The following is an 18,090-nucleotide window of genomic DNA, read 5'->3' as shown; positions in this document are numbered from 1 at the left end:
GAAAGATACTCACCCATGTTGGGCAACGTAATTCTATTCCTCACCTAATTCAAAAATTGGTAATTAAAAATAGTCACACACACACAGACAGGTGTTCTTTCACTTTCAAGATTTAATTTCATACACTTGTACAAACACTATATGAAAGGTTGCATCAATCATTCACTGAAGTGGTTGGTGTCACAAAAAGTCCAACGTTGCTTTTTTTTTCTTCTTTTCACCAACACTGCATGTACAGGGTTTCCTTTGTCGACACAGAAGGCACGACTCTTGTAGACTTCTCCGTGCCCGCCTTCTGAGATAGCTACCTCTAAAGCTGACTAAAAATGATCAAAATGAAAAAGAAAAAAAAAAGACAAAAAGGGGCGAAGACATCATTCTCAGCTCACACAACTACCGTACTCCAATGCTAATCGGGTGACCATGCCCTAGGCTTGCTCCACCCTCAGCTATATAGCATCAATAAAACTTCACAGCAACGCAGCAAATAAATAAATTTTAAATTGTGGTTAAAGAAAGCAAGCAAAGGTAGGCATTGCATATAAGTTCTCTATCAATATCTGACAAGCAGTCAAAACTATGCTATAAAAATAAAGAAGATTCAAAGAAGGCACTAGAGAGAAACAAAAACGGGTGCACATAATAGGAATTGAGTATGCAGAAAAAGCTGCTGTCGCAGAATGTAAAAAACACGTTAAAAAAATAAACAGGAGTAAAACTACTAGCGAGGTGCTTTTTTCAAAACAACAAAGGGTACACAGTACTTGTTCGTCGAACCTTTACAATGGTTTCACAGCTATACACAAATGCTCCATCATGTCTGAACCACTGACAGGACGATGCACACATTCAAGAAAATCTTACACAAAATGGTTGAAAAGAATGCCCCTGCCCTGCACCTGAAGGCAAAGAAAAATGGCTAGAGAGGAGATGCATGTATTTATAATTATTTATATATATATATATATATATATGTGTGTGTGTGTGTGTGTGATGTCCAAAATAACCTTTCTAGAACAGCTTTCCTGATACGGACCTGACAAAATGCACCCACTGCACATGCACCCACTGCACATTTTGTCAGGCCCACTTTTCATCAGTTTACTCAATGGCAGATAGCATTTTTTTTTTCTATTTCACAATGTGCCTGTTTACCAAAAAAATTAAAATAAAGAAGCTGCATGGGGCAAGAGGGCGGAGGGCGATCTCATCTGTACACAACCGCAGATTCTTTGTACAATGCCACAGTCATCATCCGAAGCAAGTCCTTTTAAAGCCTAACAATGCAGACACGGGCCTCCCTCATGCACTGCAAGATGCCAACGTTCGCATAGTTAGGAGCCCACTCTACAGCACTCTCTCCATCCTGCTTACCAGCTAAAAACAAATAAAAACAAAGAAAAAAGCAGGCGCCTTCCTGAACCTGCAAGCATTTCTCCCTTCTTTTTTTTCTTTTTGCACAGACACTAGAACGAAGCACTTCAACAACAACACTACCACAACTGTTTCACAAGGTGTGGCCTAGCTCCCATGACCATCAAATGAGCCAAAATAAATACATTGTGAGATTTTAACGATAACCATTCACACTGAGCCCACGAGGCCCACACGCACACAGGCACACACACACACACAAACACACCTGTTCAACAGTCAAAGCATCAGAGGGGCAACCAAGGTACCAAAGCACAGGTATAAAAAAAAAGTGACAAAAGAAAATTGACCTGACACAAGCGGTGTCAAAGGGATTGTGTTTTTTGTGCTGGGCTGCTTCCCCGAATTTCAAGAGACATAATGTTTGTGGAGCCTCAGATTAGGGACAACCAGTATTTACAAGCTCTGTAAATTCATGCCAGGGAGAAAGAATATCATGTTCCCCTCAGCTCACGTCATGCGATATTTGCTTCGCCTTAATAAGTACGTGCGTTAAGAGAGGGACACAATATGGTCAATTGCAGGCTTTTTGAGGTCTGAATACGCAAAACAAATGCGGGAAGCTAAAGCGAAATACACAAAGGAAGTTCAGGAATGTCTCACCCGTAAAAAACTTTTAAGTGATGGTCACATATGGCTGGCTAAGCAGTAAGGTGCCTTTTGCACAATTTATCAGATAAGAAGAGAGAGAACATAAAACTCAGGATAGCCTCTGCGCACAGAAATACTATATCGGCCTTATGAATTTTCTTCGTGTAAACACACTTTTTCTGCACACCGTGCCACAACCACGCAGCATCGCTTGCATGCACTGTATACAAACCCGTAGACGTAAAAAAAAAAGAGAGAGAGAGGGAAGGAGAGAGAAGGAAAAAAAAAAAAAAGATGGAGTGCACAGCTGGAGAAGTGCTGTGCTGCTAAAAACAACAACAAAAAAGCTGTTTAAAATAAAAAGCTGAAAACGCAGGGCACAGCATCCATACGGACTACAACCCAATGGAAGGTCCCTTGGTGGCGACTCATAAATACAGTGGAGTACAGAAGGCCCGCTATGAGGAGACCTTGTCGTGCGGCGGGGCCTCGGGCTTCTTGGGCCGATCCTCCCGTGGCCGCTTGTGCTCAGGTTCCTCGTCCAGCTCGTCCGAGTTGTCGCGATCGTCGAGATCGTCCAGGTCGTCCATGTCATTGCCCATGAGACTCTCATCGTCAGAGTCCAGGGTCGGCGGCGGGATGGGCGCGGGCCGGCGGGCGGTGGCGGAAGTGGAGGCAGGTGGGGGAGGCAGCACGCTGCTGCGCAGGCCCGCCCCAAGGGCCGAGGTGACGGAGGGTGCCGTGGGCCGCCGCGATCCGGCCAGTGAGGAGGCAGAGGAGGCCGCGGCGGTGGGCACCTTGCCGGCCGAGGAGATCACGCCACCCAGGCCACCGAGGCCATTGACCAGGCCGGCCTGGGCGAGCGAGGCGAAGGAGGCGGACATGTTGGTGGGCAGGGAGAAGCCGCCCAGGCCTAGGGGGTTGTAGAGCAGGCCCGACGGGTACAGGAAGGGGAACGAGGTGGACGCCAGGCTGGCGGCCGACGAGGTGGGCAGGCTGCTGCTCGGGGAGCCCTTGGTGCGCTCCTTGCCGCTGGGCGCCCGCTCACCGTCTTTGGCCTTGGTCTCCTTGGCCTCCTCAAAGGGTAGGCCCTGGAAGCCCAGGCCAGGGAAGCTGAACAGCGGGTTGGCCAGCCCCATGCCCGCCAGGCCGCCAAAGGGCAGAAACAGCGGAGGGGTAGCCGCCGACGTGGACGGCGATGTCACGGCAGCCGACGACTTGCCGGGCTCCATGAAAAACTTGAGGCCGGGAAAGTTTCCCAGCATGCTGCTGCTGAAGCTCAGAGGGTTCAGGGCGGAGGTAGAGGGAAACCCGAGGTTCGCTGCCCCACCAGAGGAGGAGGCAAGGCCCGACTGGTGCAGGCTCGACAAGAGGGACGCGGCCGTCCTCCTGCCGCGCTTGCTCTCGGGGGCCACCGCGCGCTCCTTCGGCAGTTCCGGGAGATGACCCTGAGGAAGGGGGAGGGTGAAATGATGCACACACTGCTCCTCAACGCTGCTGGCTGCGTGCTTGGGAAGCTCGGTTAACGGCACTACATCAGGGCCAAACTCTCTATGCATCGTAGCCAAGCAAAATGTGCTCAAAAGTGCCACCAGCGGTCCTTCAAGGAATTGCACACAATTCCACTAGATGGTTTATTCTAGCTGAAGCAATCAAATCAATCCGGAAGGTAGCAGACGACAGTTGAATTACCACTGGCTGAAGTCCTTTGTTAGGTGTCCAGTTGCACTGGCCATTTCGCGGCACATGCCAGAAGGAATACTAGAACCATAGTACGAGTTGAGTATCGTACACCAAATCTGAGGCCCTTTATCTTCAGACTTTTGACATTTTTTTAAGAAGGAGAAGGGGGGAATGAATATGTGATGTTATCTTGAAAGTGCGAAACCAGAGAGAGATTCCATAAGATATTGCAGTTAGTAAGAAATTTCGATTCTACACTCATAAATGGTAGTAAGACATCATATCTTTTGTTAAATTGGAAACAGTGTAAAAAAATTTAAAGTTGTACAATCTCTGCAGGCATTTTAAAAAACAACTGACCACCTACATCACACTAGACAGAGCCACTTATATTTATAATTAAGACTGACATCAGTGGGGCATATGGTCTACACTAGAATGAAGGGGTCTATGATATGGGGTCTAAGGTCTACGTATGCATTTTAACTGTTACCTTCCAGCATGCACAGGAAAAACTCATTTAAAACTTATTTATTACTGGAATTTCCTTTCAGGCTACAGCTCCATTTTGAGACTATTAGGGCAAATAAAAGAATCAAATAAATGAATGAAATTTTCATCATGAATCAAAAGAATCTGGTGCAAACGTCACTGTCGCAAATATTAGGGAATACTGTTTGCCTGTGAAAACAAAGGCGCTTGCACACACACGCACACACACACACTGGCTATATGGCACAAGTTTATGATGCACTGGACTATGAGTACTGCCGATAAAACAACGCAGCAGACTTGCTATCAGAATAGCATCTCAAGGTTATCCATGAACTCATGGAAAATTGCATGTTAAGAGGCTGCATTGTACTTAAATGTCATCCAGAGCTTATTGCAAGTTTTATGCACATTTATGTCAGTTCTCTTACAATGCCAATAAGAAGGGTAGTACTACATCTAAGGTACTGCTTCAGTGCACATGTTCAAATCTAAAACTACCGTAAAGTTCCCCGAGAATGCCCCCCCCCCCCCCCCTTTCGAAACATCGCCTACCCCCCTTATGGGTGAAATATTGAATTTACTGAAAGACCCCCAAAAATTGCTTACACTGCAAAATCGATGACTTTAGCGCCGATGAACAAACAAAATAAACGCGAATCATCTATTCTTGTGTTGATGCGGTCACTAATTTGTCCTTTCTGCGCTTGACCCGAAAGTTCACCCATCTTGAATTTTTTCTTGATATCTCCGCAGTTTTGGTTGGCGGTGCAGCCACCCTTTCGTAGTTTTTCGCACCTGACCTGAAAGTTTGCCATCTCATATTTATCACTTGATATCACTGTATTTTCACTTGGTGGGCGTTCTTTCGGAATGTTATGGCAGTTAAATTTTTTATGCTCTATTTTATTTCAATTTACAATACAATGCTGCATTTAAGGGGTCATTAAAACTGCATTAGCACACTGGTCATTAAAACGTTTTTTTGCTTTCCAACCAACTTTGATGAAACTTCATGGACTTATCCTGTTTTTTTAGCTGATTTCAAATATCTAATTAGTTTTGATGCAAGATAATTAGTTTTTGATATACTTAAAACATCTTTCTTTTTTGTTCTTGAGAACTATAAAAAACTGCAATCACATTCAAGTTTACATCAATTATAACTCACGGGTTTCAAGTAAAGTACACCGGCTAACCAATTAAACAATTATTGGAACATGAAATGCAGTCTATTTCCCTTATTGCAAGGTTTAAACATTCAGCTTCAGCCTGCAAAAAAAAAAAAGGGAGGGGGGGGGGAAACTTCCTAGCTGCCCTCTTAAGAGTTTCTTCTCAAGAATTTCCTATCGTTGTGATACTGCCCACAACACAGAAGTGGAAAAAATGTCAGTTTGGCATCATCTCGTCGATATCGGGCCTGCCCGGGTTTTATTGCTGACTTATTGGAGGAAAACCGTGGCAAACCAAGAGAAAGAACCTGTACATTTCAGAAATGCTGCCTAGAAAAAAATGCTTTTTTTTGGGAGAGGGGCGGGAAGGGGGAGGGGGCAATTTTTTTATCCTAAAAATGTGCCCCTTTAAGTCGACCTCTATTTTTATTGCCCAAATTTAACCGCAGTTGACCTATACGCAAAGGGTCATACAATACGTTACAATACAAAAATTTTGCATCTTGTTTTTTTTGTTGCGATAAGTAGCTAGTGACCTACTTATCACCTGTACAAACCTCATTTGCTTCAGCGTGCGACGGTTGTTTAATTAGAGGCATTTTCAATGTGGCAGTCACAGTTTCAGTTTCAGCGGGTGCCGCGAAACAATGGATTTTGTGTTAACAAAGCTGACCACGTGACCGTCGGAGGGATATCACAGAGCAGAGCTGCCGTAGCACTGTCGAATCCACATCACCGGCAGTTTCTGCGAATGCCCCCCCGTACTGATCTCGTGAGCCCTTTAATTAAAAAGTGACCGTGGACATGACGGTGGCGCTGCGAGTGCAAATGCTACCGCGGCTAACGAACGACGCGCGACGCTCGCGGCAGTGGGTGGCAAGACGCGCGCTGGGAGCAGCCGGCCGGTCTGCCTACAGGTCCGCCTACAGATGTGTTCGGGGCTTAGCACTGCGGCGGATATTCGACTGCCGCTCTCGTAAGTGGTGCAGATGACAATTTTTAATGCATCCCGCAATCGCATCATTAACTCCTTTCTCATATAATCTGCCATGGTTGGGACTTGGGTACAATTTCGTGCAGCGGTACCAAGCTATCACTCGAGCTACCTGCGCCGGCCTGCGCCACTTCGCGGCCGTGGCCGCCGCCTCCACAGAGACCGTGCGGCTCGCTCAGTGGGCTTTTCGTGGCTCCGGCGCGTTTTCGCGTCCAATGTAAATGAAAAGTTATAAAAACAGAGTGCCTGGAATTGCTGTAGAACTTTGGTCGCGGCCACCTGCTCAATGAACCGACGAAATCACGGCGCCTTCGCTGCCAACGATTGGGTCGTTCGTTCTCGAGAGCAGAAGCTCTGCCCTCCGATTAGAGCGGCGAGCCGGGCGAGCCGGGGAAAAACGCCGGCAGTGCGGAAGCGGCAAACGCGAACTCGTGACGTGTTTGGATGTTGTTTATTTACAAAATATCCACGGGATGCCGATTGCAAGTGGTCCTTTGCTGGCTGCTCGGTTGCGTTTCGCACACTTTAAAATTGATTTTAAATATGTTCTAGGCTGTATTCGCCGCTGATATTTTGCAGATGATGTATGTGTGTTCACACCAATCTATTTCCGAAGTTATCTCGCCTTCAAAATTTTGTGTCAGTACCCCTTTAATACGCTGCCCCTCTCGAATTAGCCAGAGTTGGCGCAGGCACCAGTACAATGCAGCGTTAAAGCAAAATATTATTGTGTACACAGCCACAATTTCATGCTCAGCCAAATCAGCAATGCTGACCAGATGCCCGTCTGGCTCAAGAAGGGACGGAGGCAGGCGCGTCTACTTGCGACTGGAAACAAGCACAGCCGAACTTACAACCGTCATGTGCTGCCCAGCTGATGGCCACTAGTTACCACTGTTCGTGGTGTTTGAATGAAAGAGGTGCCAATGAAGGATACATTTCCCCCTTAGACCACAGTGCAGGCAAGCAGAAAAGGTTAAATGCGCACCGTGCTCGCACAGCTTTGGCTCATTAGGTGCTGGCAGCAAGTGTGCAACTGAAGGCCTAGAGCAAGTTGCACGACTTAAATGTTGTATTCAGTTGGCCACCTTAGAGTGCTCTCAAGCACTCCGGAACCGGAGAGCAGTTACGCATTCACGTTGCTGAAATTGAGTGCTCCAAGTATGTTCGGTTGATTCTCCCACAGCGTCACCTCCAACCCTGAGCACCCCCAACCGCTCTCACTCTGAAGTGGGGGCACCACCGAGACCTGGCAGCGAGCGGGCCCCGTGGCACCAGCCACAATGTCAGTCACCAGCAGAGTCGGCCGAGTAAGGAAACTTTGCAGCCATAGCACAGACATTGGAGTGTTATTTAGATGGGCACCATCATGCAACATGTCCCCATATCACGCCAAAACAGAGACTGATACTGATAGTACAGCAACCATTCCCGCTGCTACTGCAATGGGAAATTGATGCCTACACGTGGAGCAGCTCAGATGACTACCACGTTTACGCAAAAATTTTAACGAGCTGTTCGCTGCAGCGCTCTTCCCTCGTCAGAACTTAAAGAATACAATTGCAAGGTCACCCGAGCTCGAGGCCACCATTTGGAGAAATCAGCTGGCTGTGTACAGCAGCTGTGTTGGCCATGCCATGGTGCCACAGTCACCTGCTGCTCCTCCTAGATGCAGTACAGCGTTCAGTTGGGCAGCAATGTCTCTCGCTCAGATGTGGATATGGAGGCCAGTCCACATCCACGTAGCCAGCGGATAACCGAATACAACATGGGACACCTTCTGTGGCCATGCCCATGTGAAGAGGGGAAGGGCAAATGCCAAATACAACCTCCTTGTTATCCTGCAGCTCACCAGTGTGGCAATCAACGAGCTGTTTGGGGATTGCACGGGAGCACAGCACATGCGGATGAGCGGAGGCGGTGAGCCGACGATGCCAACTGGCCGTATCCATCACTGAGCACCCATCTCTGAGCACAGTGCCACAGTGGGTCAATGAGACATGGTGTGCCAGCCATTCATTAACTCTTTCGTTACCACACCTACTCAAATTGATCACTGGTGATCTACACTTCATATTGCCGATTTCAACATATTGTAATCATTTCTCGTACACCTAATGTGCCACAGTTGTTAGTCTAGGCATTGCACTTTTAGAATCAGTTTAAATTTTCCCGCTCCAGCGGCACCGAGATTTTTGACGGCATTTTTCGCCAACTTAGACGCGCGCGTTTTCGCAAAAGGGGGTGTGGCGGCTGCACTCGACAAAAAAGCATGCAACTAGTGGTTATGCTGCATTACCGTCAATTTTTTTACTAAAAGGCTCCTAGCAAGTCAAATACCTAATTACATTGTCAGCTTTGTAATTCGACATCGCTGAAAGGTGACAATTACCTGAAAATGACACCAGCTATTCCCTAGTGTCTTTGGTTCGGAGAAAGGGCAGCTTAATTCTGCCAAAGCTCATTTCTAAAGGTCCCCCGTGTGTCTAACAAGTGGACCTGGCACTTTCAGCCAGTTTCCAGCAGTTTTGGTTTCGTTCTTGTGCTGCGAAATTCACATTTGGCGCTACTACGCAGCTACCCAATTTCAAGGCGATTTGCCACAGCACCTGTCGCCCGCTACTGCTCCTCAAAAAATGCTTGCTGCTCATTATATCGCTTCACCCACACCTTACTTCTGCGATAACAGCTTCAGCTGAAAGTCGAAAGATAACACCAAGTCGTCGGATATCAGTCCAGACGAGGAGAGCGCTTCCAATCGGCCTTGAACACCGCCAGCTGTTCACCGGCCAGTTTTGTTTCTATTCCGGAGGTCTAGCATTGCTTCTTAGTAGAACTGTCTATTCTAACAAAGGCTCCAACAGTTTTGATATTGTTTCTTTTCGAAAATGTTACGTGGCACTGCAATAGAGGAGGCTCAGGAGGGACAGAAACCAGAAATCAGGAAGGAAGGTTTCAAAGGCAACACGAGAGGCAGTGCATTGCTCTTCGAAGCACGCGCAGGGTGCCCGAGCACCCGGGCATACACGGCTATCTACAGGCAGTAGGATGAAACGTGTATGCTGCAGCAGAGATCGGGAAACCATAGCTCATATTGTGAGGGACTGCACAGAGAGATGACCGCCGCGGGGTGAGGGGGAGCCTCAACTTCAGGGCCATAGAGGTGACGAAGAGGCGGCTGAAATGGTGGTGGAGTAAAAGTAGGGAAGAGATCAATACGCACGGGGAGTAATCATACCGATGAGAATTTGGAACACCGGGGGGAACAATAAAGAAGGCAGGAAGCAATGGGAGTTTAAAAAATGGGGGTTGGGGGACCTGGGGGGAGGCAAATATATTAGGTTAGCTAAGAACAGGGTAAGCAAGTGGAGTGCAATAGGCAAGTCAGTTGCTGACAACCAACGTCCCGATTCAAAGGGAGAGCCACTAATCTTCACCACCATCATCATCTCACAGTGCTGAACTCTCTTCATAGCACGACAGCTGCTTGGTGAAAGCTTGCTGGCCATCATTCTAGTTCATCGCACCTTATTCCTGCAAGTAGGGCTACTATAGCGAGTCAGAAGATGAAAATAAACTGCAAATGAAAGTCCTGATTGATTGATTGTTGGGGTTTAACGCGCCGACGCAACTCAGGCGATGAGGCGTGCCGTAGTGGAGGGCTCCGGATTAATTTTGACCACCTGGGGATCTTTAACGTGCGCCGAAATCTCGTACACACGGGCGTTTTTGCTTTTCGCCTCCAGAAAAGCGGCCGCTGCAGCCGGGAATCGAACCCACGACCTCGTGCTCAGCAAATGAAAGTTCTGCCAAATAAGTGACGATCAGAACAGCAACAAGCGTCCCCCATTGAGTTTTGTTTTACCAAGTTTGGTTTTCAACTGCAAATGGATTTCTTCGCATCGCTTGCTTTCCTTGAATATTATGCTGGCCGTAATCGACAAGATGTTCTTACATCAAGTAGAGACTAATTAGTGTCTTTAATAATGTCAAACCACCAGATTTCTTCCAGAAATTTGAAACAGAGGTTGGGCTTCACCACAAGATGCAGCACCACACGTGCTAACATTTTCTTTTATATCTGACAAATTGTTTTGTGCAACTCAATTTTTTTTCTAGGGCAGGTTTTTGAAATGTTTAAAATGTATATTTCTAAATTTTTCTACTACTGGTGGTTTGTTACACACAAATTCCTTGTTTTTATTTCTTCAATGCCTGGACAAAAATTTTGAATTTGACAATTTTTTTCACAATCATTATTTAATGAACAAATTATTAAAACTGGTGTCATTGGAAAGGGCGTTGAATCGTCGGCATTTAATGTCACTGCAATATGTGCCTAATTAATATGTTTAGCACAGAAAAAATGTTTTCTTATACCCGTGCTACACGAGCGTTTGGAAGGACATTTGAGTCAAAGGGCCTTTGAAATTTCAAATGTCCTTCGAACTTGAAGGAGTTCCGCCGATCTACACGGCGATTTTCAAAGGCAGTTGAAAGGTTCCGCGTTCGCCCGCCATGTTTCGGTGTCGCCACTGCTGCCATGTTTCGTTCTTGGCGAAAATGTAATTTTAGAGTTAAAATGGGCAAAAAAGCAATTATTAGAGAACAAATTGATAACTATCTACAAGCGCGCACAAAACATGCACAAGGCAGCCAGTTTCTTTTTGTCTTTTTTCGCACCGCCGGTGTTGAGAGTACCAAGTTACCTCGTAATCGTAAAGCGAGTGACAGAGAACGAAAACAAGTGAACAAGTGAAAAATTATGAAGATCTTGCACTTGAAACACAGTTTTACTTGTAAATAATTGTTTTTGTTATTACGGCTCGCAGAAACTGAGCCCGAGGGTACGACCGTTCGTGTTTCAAAGGCCTTTGAGACTCTCAAAGGTCAGTTGTCATGCTCCTTTGACTCAAATGGCATTTCAGTCAAAGGCCTTTGAAAAACGTCGTGTAGCAGCTCAAAGGTGTCATTTGAGTCAAATGACATTCGACTCGAAGGCCTTTGAAACGCTCGTGTAGCACGGGTATTAGACCCCTAAAAATCGGTCAACTTCTCACGGTAAAGAGTTAAGGGGACCATAGAGACCAACATGAAACTTTACCTTTTCAAAAGGCTGGCAGTCCATACCTCACTACAATTATGTTTGGTGCAAAACAATGCGTCCATTACAGATTAATTTGCATTTGAAGGACAGATCTCCAATTTATTATGCACCAATTTCCTCTGCGACGTACATGGGGAGCGGACAAAATGGGACAGTCAGGGTGCTGACAACATGTCAAGGAACACACTTGGGCAGGAACCAAAAACCAGCCCCCTAGTAAAACCTCCTGGAGTTTTTCACCTCTGCACCAGTGTGAACACACATACCATGTTTATTTCAGACAACAAACATGAAACCATGAAACCCAGGCTCACATCTGGTTTGAATTGGACAACCAGAGCTCAAGTGAACTCTCAGCATGCCGAGACAATGAATGACCCGAGTTCCCCTTCTTCCTTTCAGCTTTCAGTGCGCATGCCAGAGTAGAATGGAAGACACTTCTGTATCTCTTTGTAACACCAGCCACACAAAGACGGTGCATTACCCTTGTGAAGCTTTCGTTTGTTTATAACAGCAGCAGCAAATTCAAACACGCCAACACGTGACGTCGCCCAGTTCAGGAAACGCCTCTAGGTGTTGCTTTGCTTTCCAACGTTTCTCCTAATTATCCAGACCAATCGAGTGCCGTTTGCATTAACATTATTTTCTATTACTTCCTTTTTCTTCTCATTTGTGAGCATTGCCATCAGGGGGAGGTTCTCATATTCAGCGTCAATTTGAACACAGCAATTTAGGGAAATCTTAAATACAAGGCTACATGAAAGCAACTCCAAAAAGATACTTCGAAAAGGACGCTCAACAGCCTTCTTAGAGTGTTTGTGGTAGCTCTAGATACAGTTAAACCTGAATGTAACGAACCTCTACGTAACGAATTTTAGAATTAAACAAAGTTTTTCAATTCCCCATTCCACCACCATAGAAGCCCATGTGTTAGCGACCTCCACGTAATGAAGGCGCTGCGGCGGTTAACCTTGATGTAATGAAATCGCTAAGCAGGTAAGTCATTGTTTTCTGCACTTTTACTGAAAAATCGGCCAGAAAAATGCACTAACTTAAAGGGACCCTGCAACACTTACCATCGACTACTCGGAATGTATTTTGGGGTAAAGTCTATTGACCCAGCAATCTCCTCCCGCAAGAATTAGGAAAATTGATTGATTGATTGCGGGGTTTAATGCGCCGACGCAACGCAGGCGATGAGGCGCGCCGTAGTGGAGGGCTCCGGATTAATTTTGACCACCGGATTAATTTTGACCACGTGCACCGAAATCTCGTACACACGGGCGTTTTTGCTTTTCGCCTCCATCAAAAAAGCGGCCGCCGCGGCCGGGAATCGAACCCGCGACCTCGTGCTCAGCAGCGCAACGCCTTAGCCACTGAGCCACCGCGGTGGGTAAGAATTAGAAAAATCCGTTCACGATCACCAAAACTATGCGCGATGAAATATCGCGTATAAATGTCCCTTCTCAACTCAACCGCGGACAACGCGATGAAAGCGGTGCGCTCTCTCCCGGAGAGGGGGGCGGCGCGCGGCGTTCTGTTCGGCGGCCTTCGATATGTCACAGGCCGGGGAGTTTCGTCCTTTTCCCCGCAACGTGGACAGGTCTATTTCCGGTCTGGTGCCACAAAACAGCAGGCATGGCTGCCTGCTCGCAAGCAAGCGCTCAGGCTGGTAGGGCGTTTTTGGAGCAATAAACGTTTGTTGTCGAGTGGGCTCGTTGAAAGTGAAATATTTAGTTCGTCACTCAAACTCCGCGCGCACTCAAAACAAAAGAAACACCAAAAGCATGCGGACAGGTTCAGATAGAAGACGTTCATACACAGCACAGACGACGGCTGGTCGTCACAGGAAATGCCAGAATTTAGCCGCGAAGTTGACCAGCAACAGCCAATAGGACAGCCAGGACAGCCATGGCCCGATTGACGTCGCAGAGGCCATGCCAAAGGTGCATAATGAGAAGAATTGAAGAGAGAGCGGTTGGTTTTTCCGCGTCTTTCACGGCGATTTGCGCGCGTACCGCTTCACGTGCACGTGTAATATTTGGCTCGGGTGTTCCCGGAAGTCTAATCTAAACGTCGTGCAGGTTTACTTGCACTGCACGAAGAGTGTTGCAGGGTCCCTTTAACGAATACTAGCACTACTTTATGGAGCCAGCAGCTATAAAAACGTCTAGAATTGCCAAAAACAAAATTCTTCATGGTGATGATGATGAAAGGAGTGGCATGCGCCATCTTATGGCTATTACAGCACCAAATTTAGGTTTGCTTTGTAGTGTGGCACCAGGTGGCAAGAGTTACTACACTTCGTGACCCCCCCCCCCCCCCCCCCCCCCTTCCGCTTGTACCGCAGAAGACTACCGTGCGTTTCCACATGTGACCGCAGTGTGTCGGTTTGAGAGTAAAGTTTTGAGGTGCTAGGCCAGCTTGTCAGCGTGTAGTAAAGCGTCTCCACTGCTATCTGCGGTGTCGGTTTACCGGTGACAAGTTCTGCTTCCAGAAAAATGAAAACTTTTCTCTCAAGTTTAGTTCTGAAAATTCGTTTGGAATTAAAAAGTGTCAAAAGGCAAACGTGATACTTAATTTACGTTTGTGAATACGGGGGTAAGTGACCTCGCTTCTTTGGAGCGTCATGTGCCCAAGTTCGTGCGAAAGCAGCGGGCGCAAATCCCGAAATTTTTCACTGCGAAATAACACCTTGAAGGGCGAATTCACCTTCACTGATGCCTAGCGTTCTGGTTTTGTTTCTGCTTCCTTCACGTGAGCCTTAACTCGAAACCTGCATGTAACGAAAACCTGGATGTAATGAAGAATTGTGAACTTTTGTCAACTTCGCTATATACAGGCTTAACTTAACTGTACAAGCACAAGGATTAGTGGAGTTTCCGAACACTTTGACAGGGGCTCAAATCTTGCACGAGCCTGCAGAGTGTATACTAGAAATAAAATAAACTGTCCAAAGAACACCACTTTTGTTTGCAGACGAGCCCAATATTTTTTTTTTCTTTTTTAGAATTACTAGCCTTTGGGAGCAAGTTTTTAAATGTAAACATCGTGAGTGTGAACTGACCAGTATGTTGGAAGTGAACGTCAGCTCTTTTACTTTTACCACAGAAATAAAAATCGGCAAGATGGCTAGAGGCAACTTGCGTGCCATGCTGTGGGCGTGCCCAGGCTCAACACCGCTGTGCTGTGGGTCAACTTGAAATTTCACAAACTTTTTCAGATTCCCACCTCCGCCTCACGGATATAGCCAAAATGCAGATATTAAAAACGAAATTCACAACCTGAATCTTTTTCCACAGACGTTAGACTAGTACTGTGTAAACACGTGCAAGGGCCGCACTTTTTTATTTTCCAGAAATCAGGTGTGGCATTTTGGCAAATTGTTTGGCCCATACACAGACAAAAAGGAATTATTTTCTTCTTAGGACAGTGAAAAATTACCGTTTACTGGTGTAATATGTGGGTGCCTAATTTATTAGTCTGGTTTATATAATGCTGTTTTTCGCATAACGAAGTGCACTAAGTCACGTTCTGTGATAAAGACAAAAAGAAAGAAAGAAAGAACGAAAGAAAGAAAACTGCTCATTTCCCACTGCATGACTCACTTGAAGGTAGAATGCAGGCTTGACAACATCGGCACAATGTGGCATGGCCAATGCAGTGCAGATGGCTGTCAGCACAGAGTAATGACTAGAGAAAATCAGGTGGTTATTGAGGGGACCTGCTCAGCGTTGCACGTGGCATGGCCTGCGCAAATGCCCGTGCACTTAAGCCATACCAGGGTCCCTCAATGCTTTTCTAGTCACAAAACTCCGCCGTAATGCTATGGGAGTAGGTTGCTATGTCACCGAAGCCGCTGTGCAGCCGTGCTGTGAGCACAGAGGGGGTAGACGAGACACCTGTGCGCTTCGGTGACGAAGCTAGACTTCCACGGAATCCGGCGTCGTCGGCAGGCTGTTTTTTGCCATTTCAAGGAATTAGTCGATTGCAACTTTTAGATAACCGACTGACAGCAACTATGAGTGCTGGTCATTGACCCTCGGGCGGCCTCTCTGAAGTATTGTTCCTACGACGCGTGCCAAAATTATGCTCAGCGCCGATGAAATTCCCGCCTTTGTCAATGCAGTTTGTGCATTACCAAAGTCCCTCAAAAGTATTGAGGGGCTCTGGCATCCCAAAAGAAGCTGTCAGTCCCTCATCACACATATTCGTCGTCGTCGTGACACCGTATTGACAAGCCTTATATTCATGTACCCAGGGCATCACCTGAGAAGGCCCTGCGCTCTTGGTGAGCACTTCAAAAAATAAATTAAAAAAATTAAATAAATAGCGTGCTCGGTTCGGTAATGAAGTATGCAATGGTTGTGGAGGCCCTGAGGTTAACTTTTAATCTACGGAGAACGACCTTTGGCTACAATAAAAAACTTGCCAATTAATGAACATACATACCGTATTTACTCAAATCTAGGCCGGCCTCAATTCTAGACCGACCCCCGAAATCCAGAAGGTCAGAAAATAAAAAAAGCTTACCTCGAATGTAAGCCGAACGAAAAAAGGCACTGGACTGAAACTAGAACATGCACTTTATTACGCTTGCGGCGCTTGTAGTAGCATGTTCAATGCTCACTCGCCGTCGTCGTGGGCATCACTGTCCTCTTCCCACATTGCACTGTCCTCACTTCCGTTCAGAGCGTTCGAAATTCTGCATTTACGGAAGGCCCGCACAATTACCTCGGCCGGAACTTCGTCCCATGCCGCAGCAAACCAGCTCGCCAGTTGGCTTGATGCGTCCGGTCGGTGTCAGCTGGTGATCTTGCAGCGTCAGCCAGTCGTTGTAATGCTTCCGCAGCCTGTCCTTGAATGGATTGTTGATGGCCACGTCGAGCAGATGTAGCTGGCTCGTCATACCACCGCGTATGATATCCCTACCGCCCTTCAAAAGCACGGTCTTAACGGCATCTGTCAAGTGGCTGCAGTAGGAGTCCAGAACCAGGAGTGACTCCTTAAAAAATAGAGCACCGGCATGGCGCTGCCAAACAGTTTTGACCCAATCTTCGACGAGAGCACCACTCATCCAACCATTCTCGTAGGCTGGCATGATGATATTCTTAGGGAAAACTTCCCCAGCTAGAAGAGTCTTCCTCTTAAAAATAATGTACGGCGACAGCTTGTTCCCATCGGCCGTGCAACAAAACATCACGGTGGTGCGCTGCTTCTCGTGGCCTGTAGTTTTGACTTTTACTTCTTTTGCGCCCCTGTCATTCATTCTGTAGGCCACAGGCATGCCAAAATACACCAGGGTCTGATCAGCGTTATTGATTTGGCCCAGTCGGTACTCCTTTTCCACCCGCTTCTTGATGACAAAGCGCTAAAATGCGACCAGCTTCTCCTCGACGTCAGGGGGCAGCTTCTGGCACACAGACGTCCGCCATCGCAGGCTGAACTCGAACCGCTTCATAAAGCAAGTGACCCACCCCCTGCTGGCCTTCATCTGAGTCCGTGCAACGCCTCGTATGATTGCGATCTCCCTCGCCTTTGCCTGATTTATCTCCGTCGACACAGGCATTCTACCCTCCCTTTGCTGCCGGATAAAGTCGGCGACTTCCTTTCACAAGAGCAGAGTTCACACCGTTCAAACAAGCAAAATGGTGCCTGCAAACCTGCAAGATGCCTGCAAGATGCAAGCCTATGGCCGCGAAGCCGCGAGATGGCGTTGAGTGACTAGCGGTGGCAGGAAAGCTGCATCCTTGAATCTAAGCCGACCCCCCCCCCCCCCCCCCCCCTTTTTTTTTTAAAAAGTATCGGCCTAGATTTGAGTAAATACGTTAATTTACAAGAAAACAAAGAAGTACAGTGGAATCTCGGTCATACGAATCTCTAGGGGCGGCAAAAATATTCGTATCACCCGAAAATTCGTATCATCAGAAAACTAGAAAAAATGGAAATGTGCTGCGCATGCCACAGGCGTCGGCAATATGGCGTCGGCTCTTGCCGCGAAGAGGTGCAGGTAGCTTCAGCAACCGCTTCTAACCTTTTGTTAAAACGGAGCTCAAGGTGTAAATTAAATTGCTCATGTGGGAAAGGAGCTGGCAGTATGGGAGAAGCACTATAAAATGTCATCTACGCCAAATATCCACCGCGGAGGTGGCCCATCCAGCTGCTGCTAGCGCTCCGAAATTGCCGCAATCACAATGAGGCGCGCGTCTCCCCATTGGCGCAAGTCGTGAGGCTCCTCCCAATGCCGTTAGCGGTAACCGAGGCAGAGGCTGGCGCCTGGGTGCCGGGCTGAATTGGCTGAATCGTCAGCGCGGGCGTCAAAAGAACGCGCGCTCATCGCTGACGCGACGCGCGCACACGAACTCAAGCGTGAACCGCATGCGATTCGGGCGCGTCGGCGTTTGCGCGCGCGTTCTTTTGACGCCCGCGTCCACGATTTCGCCCCCACGTCAGATTTTACCGCTCGTAAAATGACGCGCGACACGCGCGGCAGTGGGAGGAGCCTGCCGACTTGCGCCAACGGGGAGGCACACTCTTCATGGCGCCAGTTTGAAAGCGCTCCGGACAGCCCGCTGGCTCCGCCGGAGATGTTTAGGCTTACCACGGTGGCGGATATT

General features: G+C 47.4%; 1 protein-coding gene across 7 annotated transcripts in view; it reads right to left on the bottom strand.

Moving 5' to 3' along the window:
• Positions 1-92: 92 nt before the first annotated feature.
• The window catches only part of Kis (chromodomain helicase DNA binding protein kismet), a 152,386-nt gene continuing 134,388 nt past the window's right edge, over positions 93-18,090 (bottom strand). For all 7 annotated transcript variants that reach the window (XM_077686459.1, XM_077686460.1, XM_077686458.1 and 4 more), the window contains one exon: positions 93-3,473. In XM_077686459.1, coding sequence (XP_077542585.1) covers positions 2,484-3,473 — 990 coding nt within the window. In that variant the 3' untranslated portion in view covers positions 93-2,483. The remainder of the gene's footprint in view (positions 3,474-18,090) is intronic.

The sequence above is a fragment of the Haemaphysalis longicornis genome, unplaced genomic scaffold (genome assembly GCF_048455015.1).
Source record: "Haemaphysalis longicornis isolate Haplotype H1 unplaced genomic scaffold, Haemaphysalis longicornis Haplotype H1 scaffold_1, whole genome shotgun sequence".
NCBI classification, from domain to species: domain Eukaryota; kingdom Metazoa; phylum Arthropoda; class Arachnida; order Ixodida; family Ixodidae; genus Haemaphysalis; species Haemaphysalis longicornis.
Note: the sequence above shows the minus strand (reverse complement) of the source record. Positions and strands in the feature narration are given on the sequence as shown.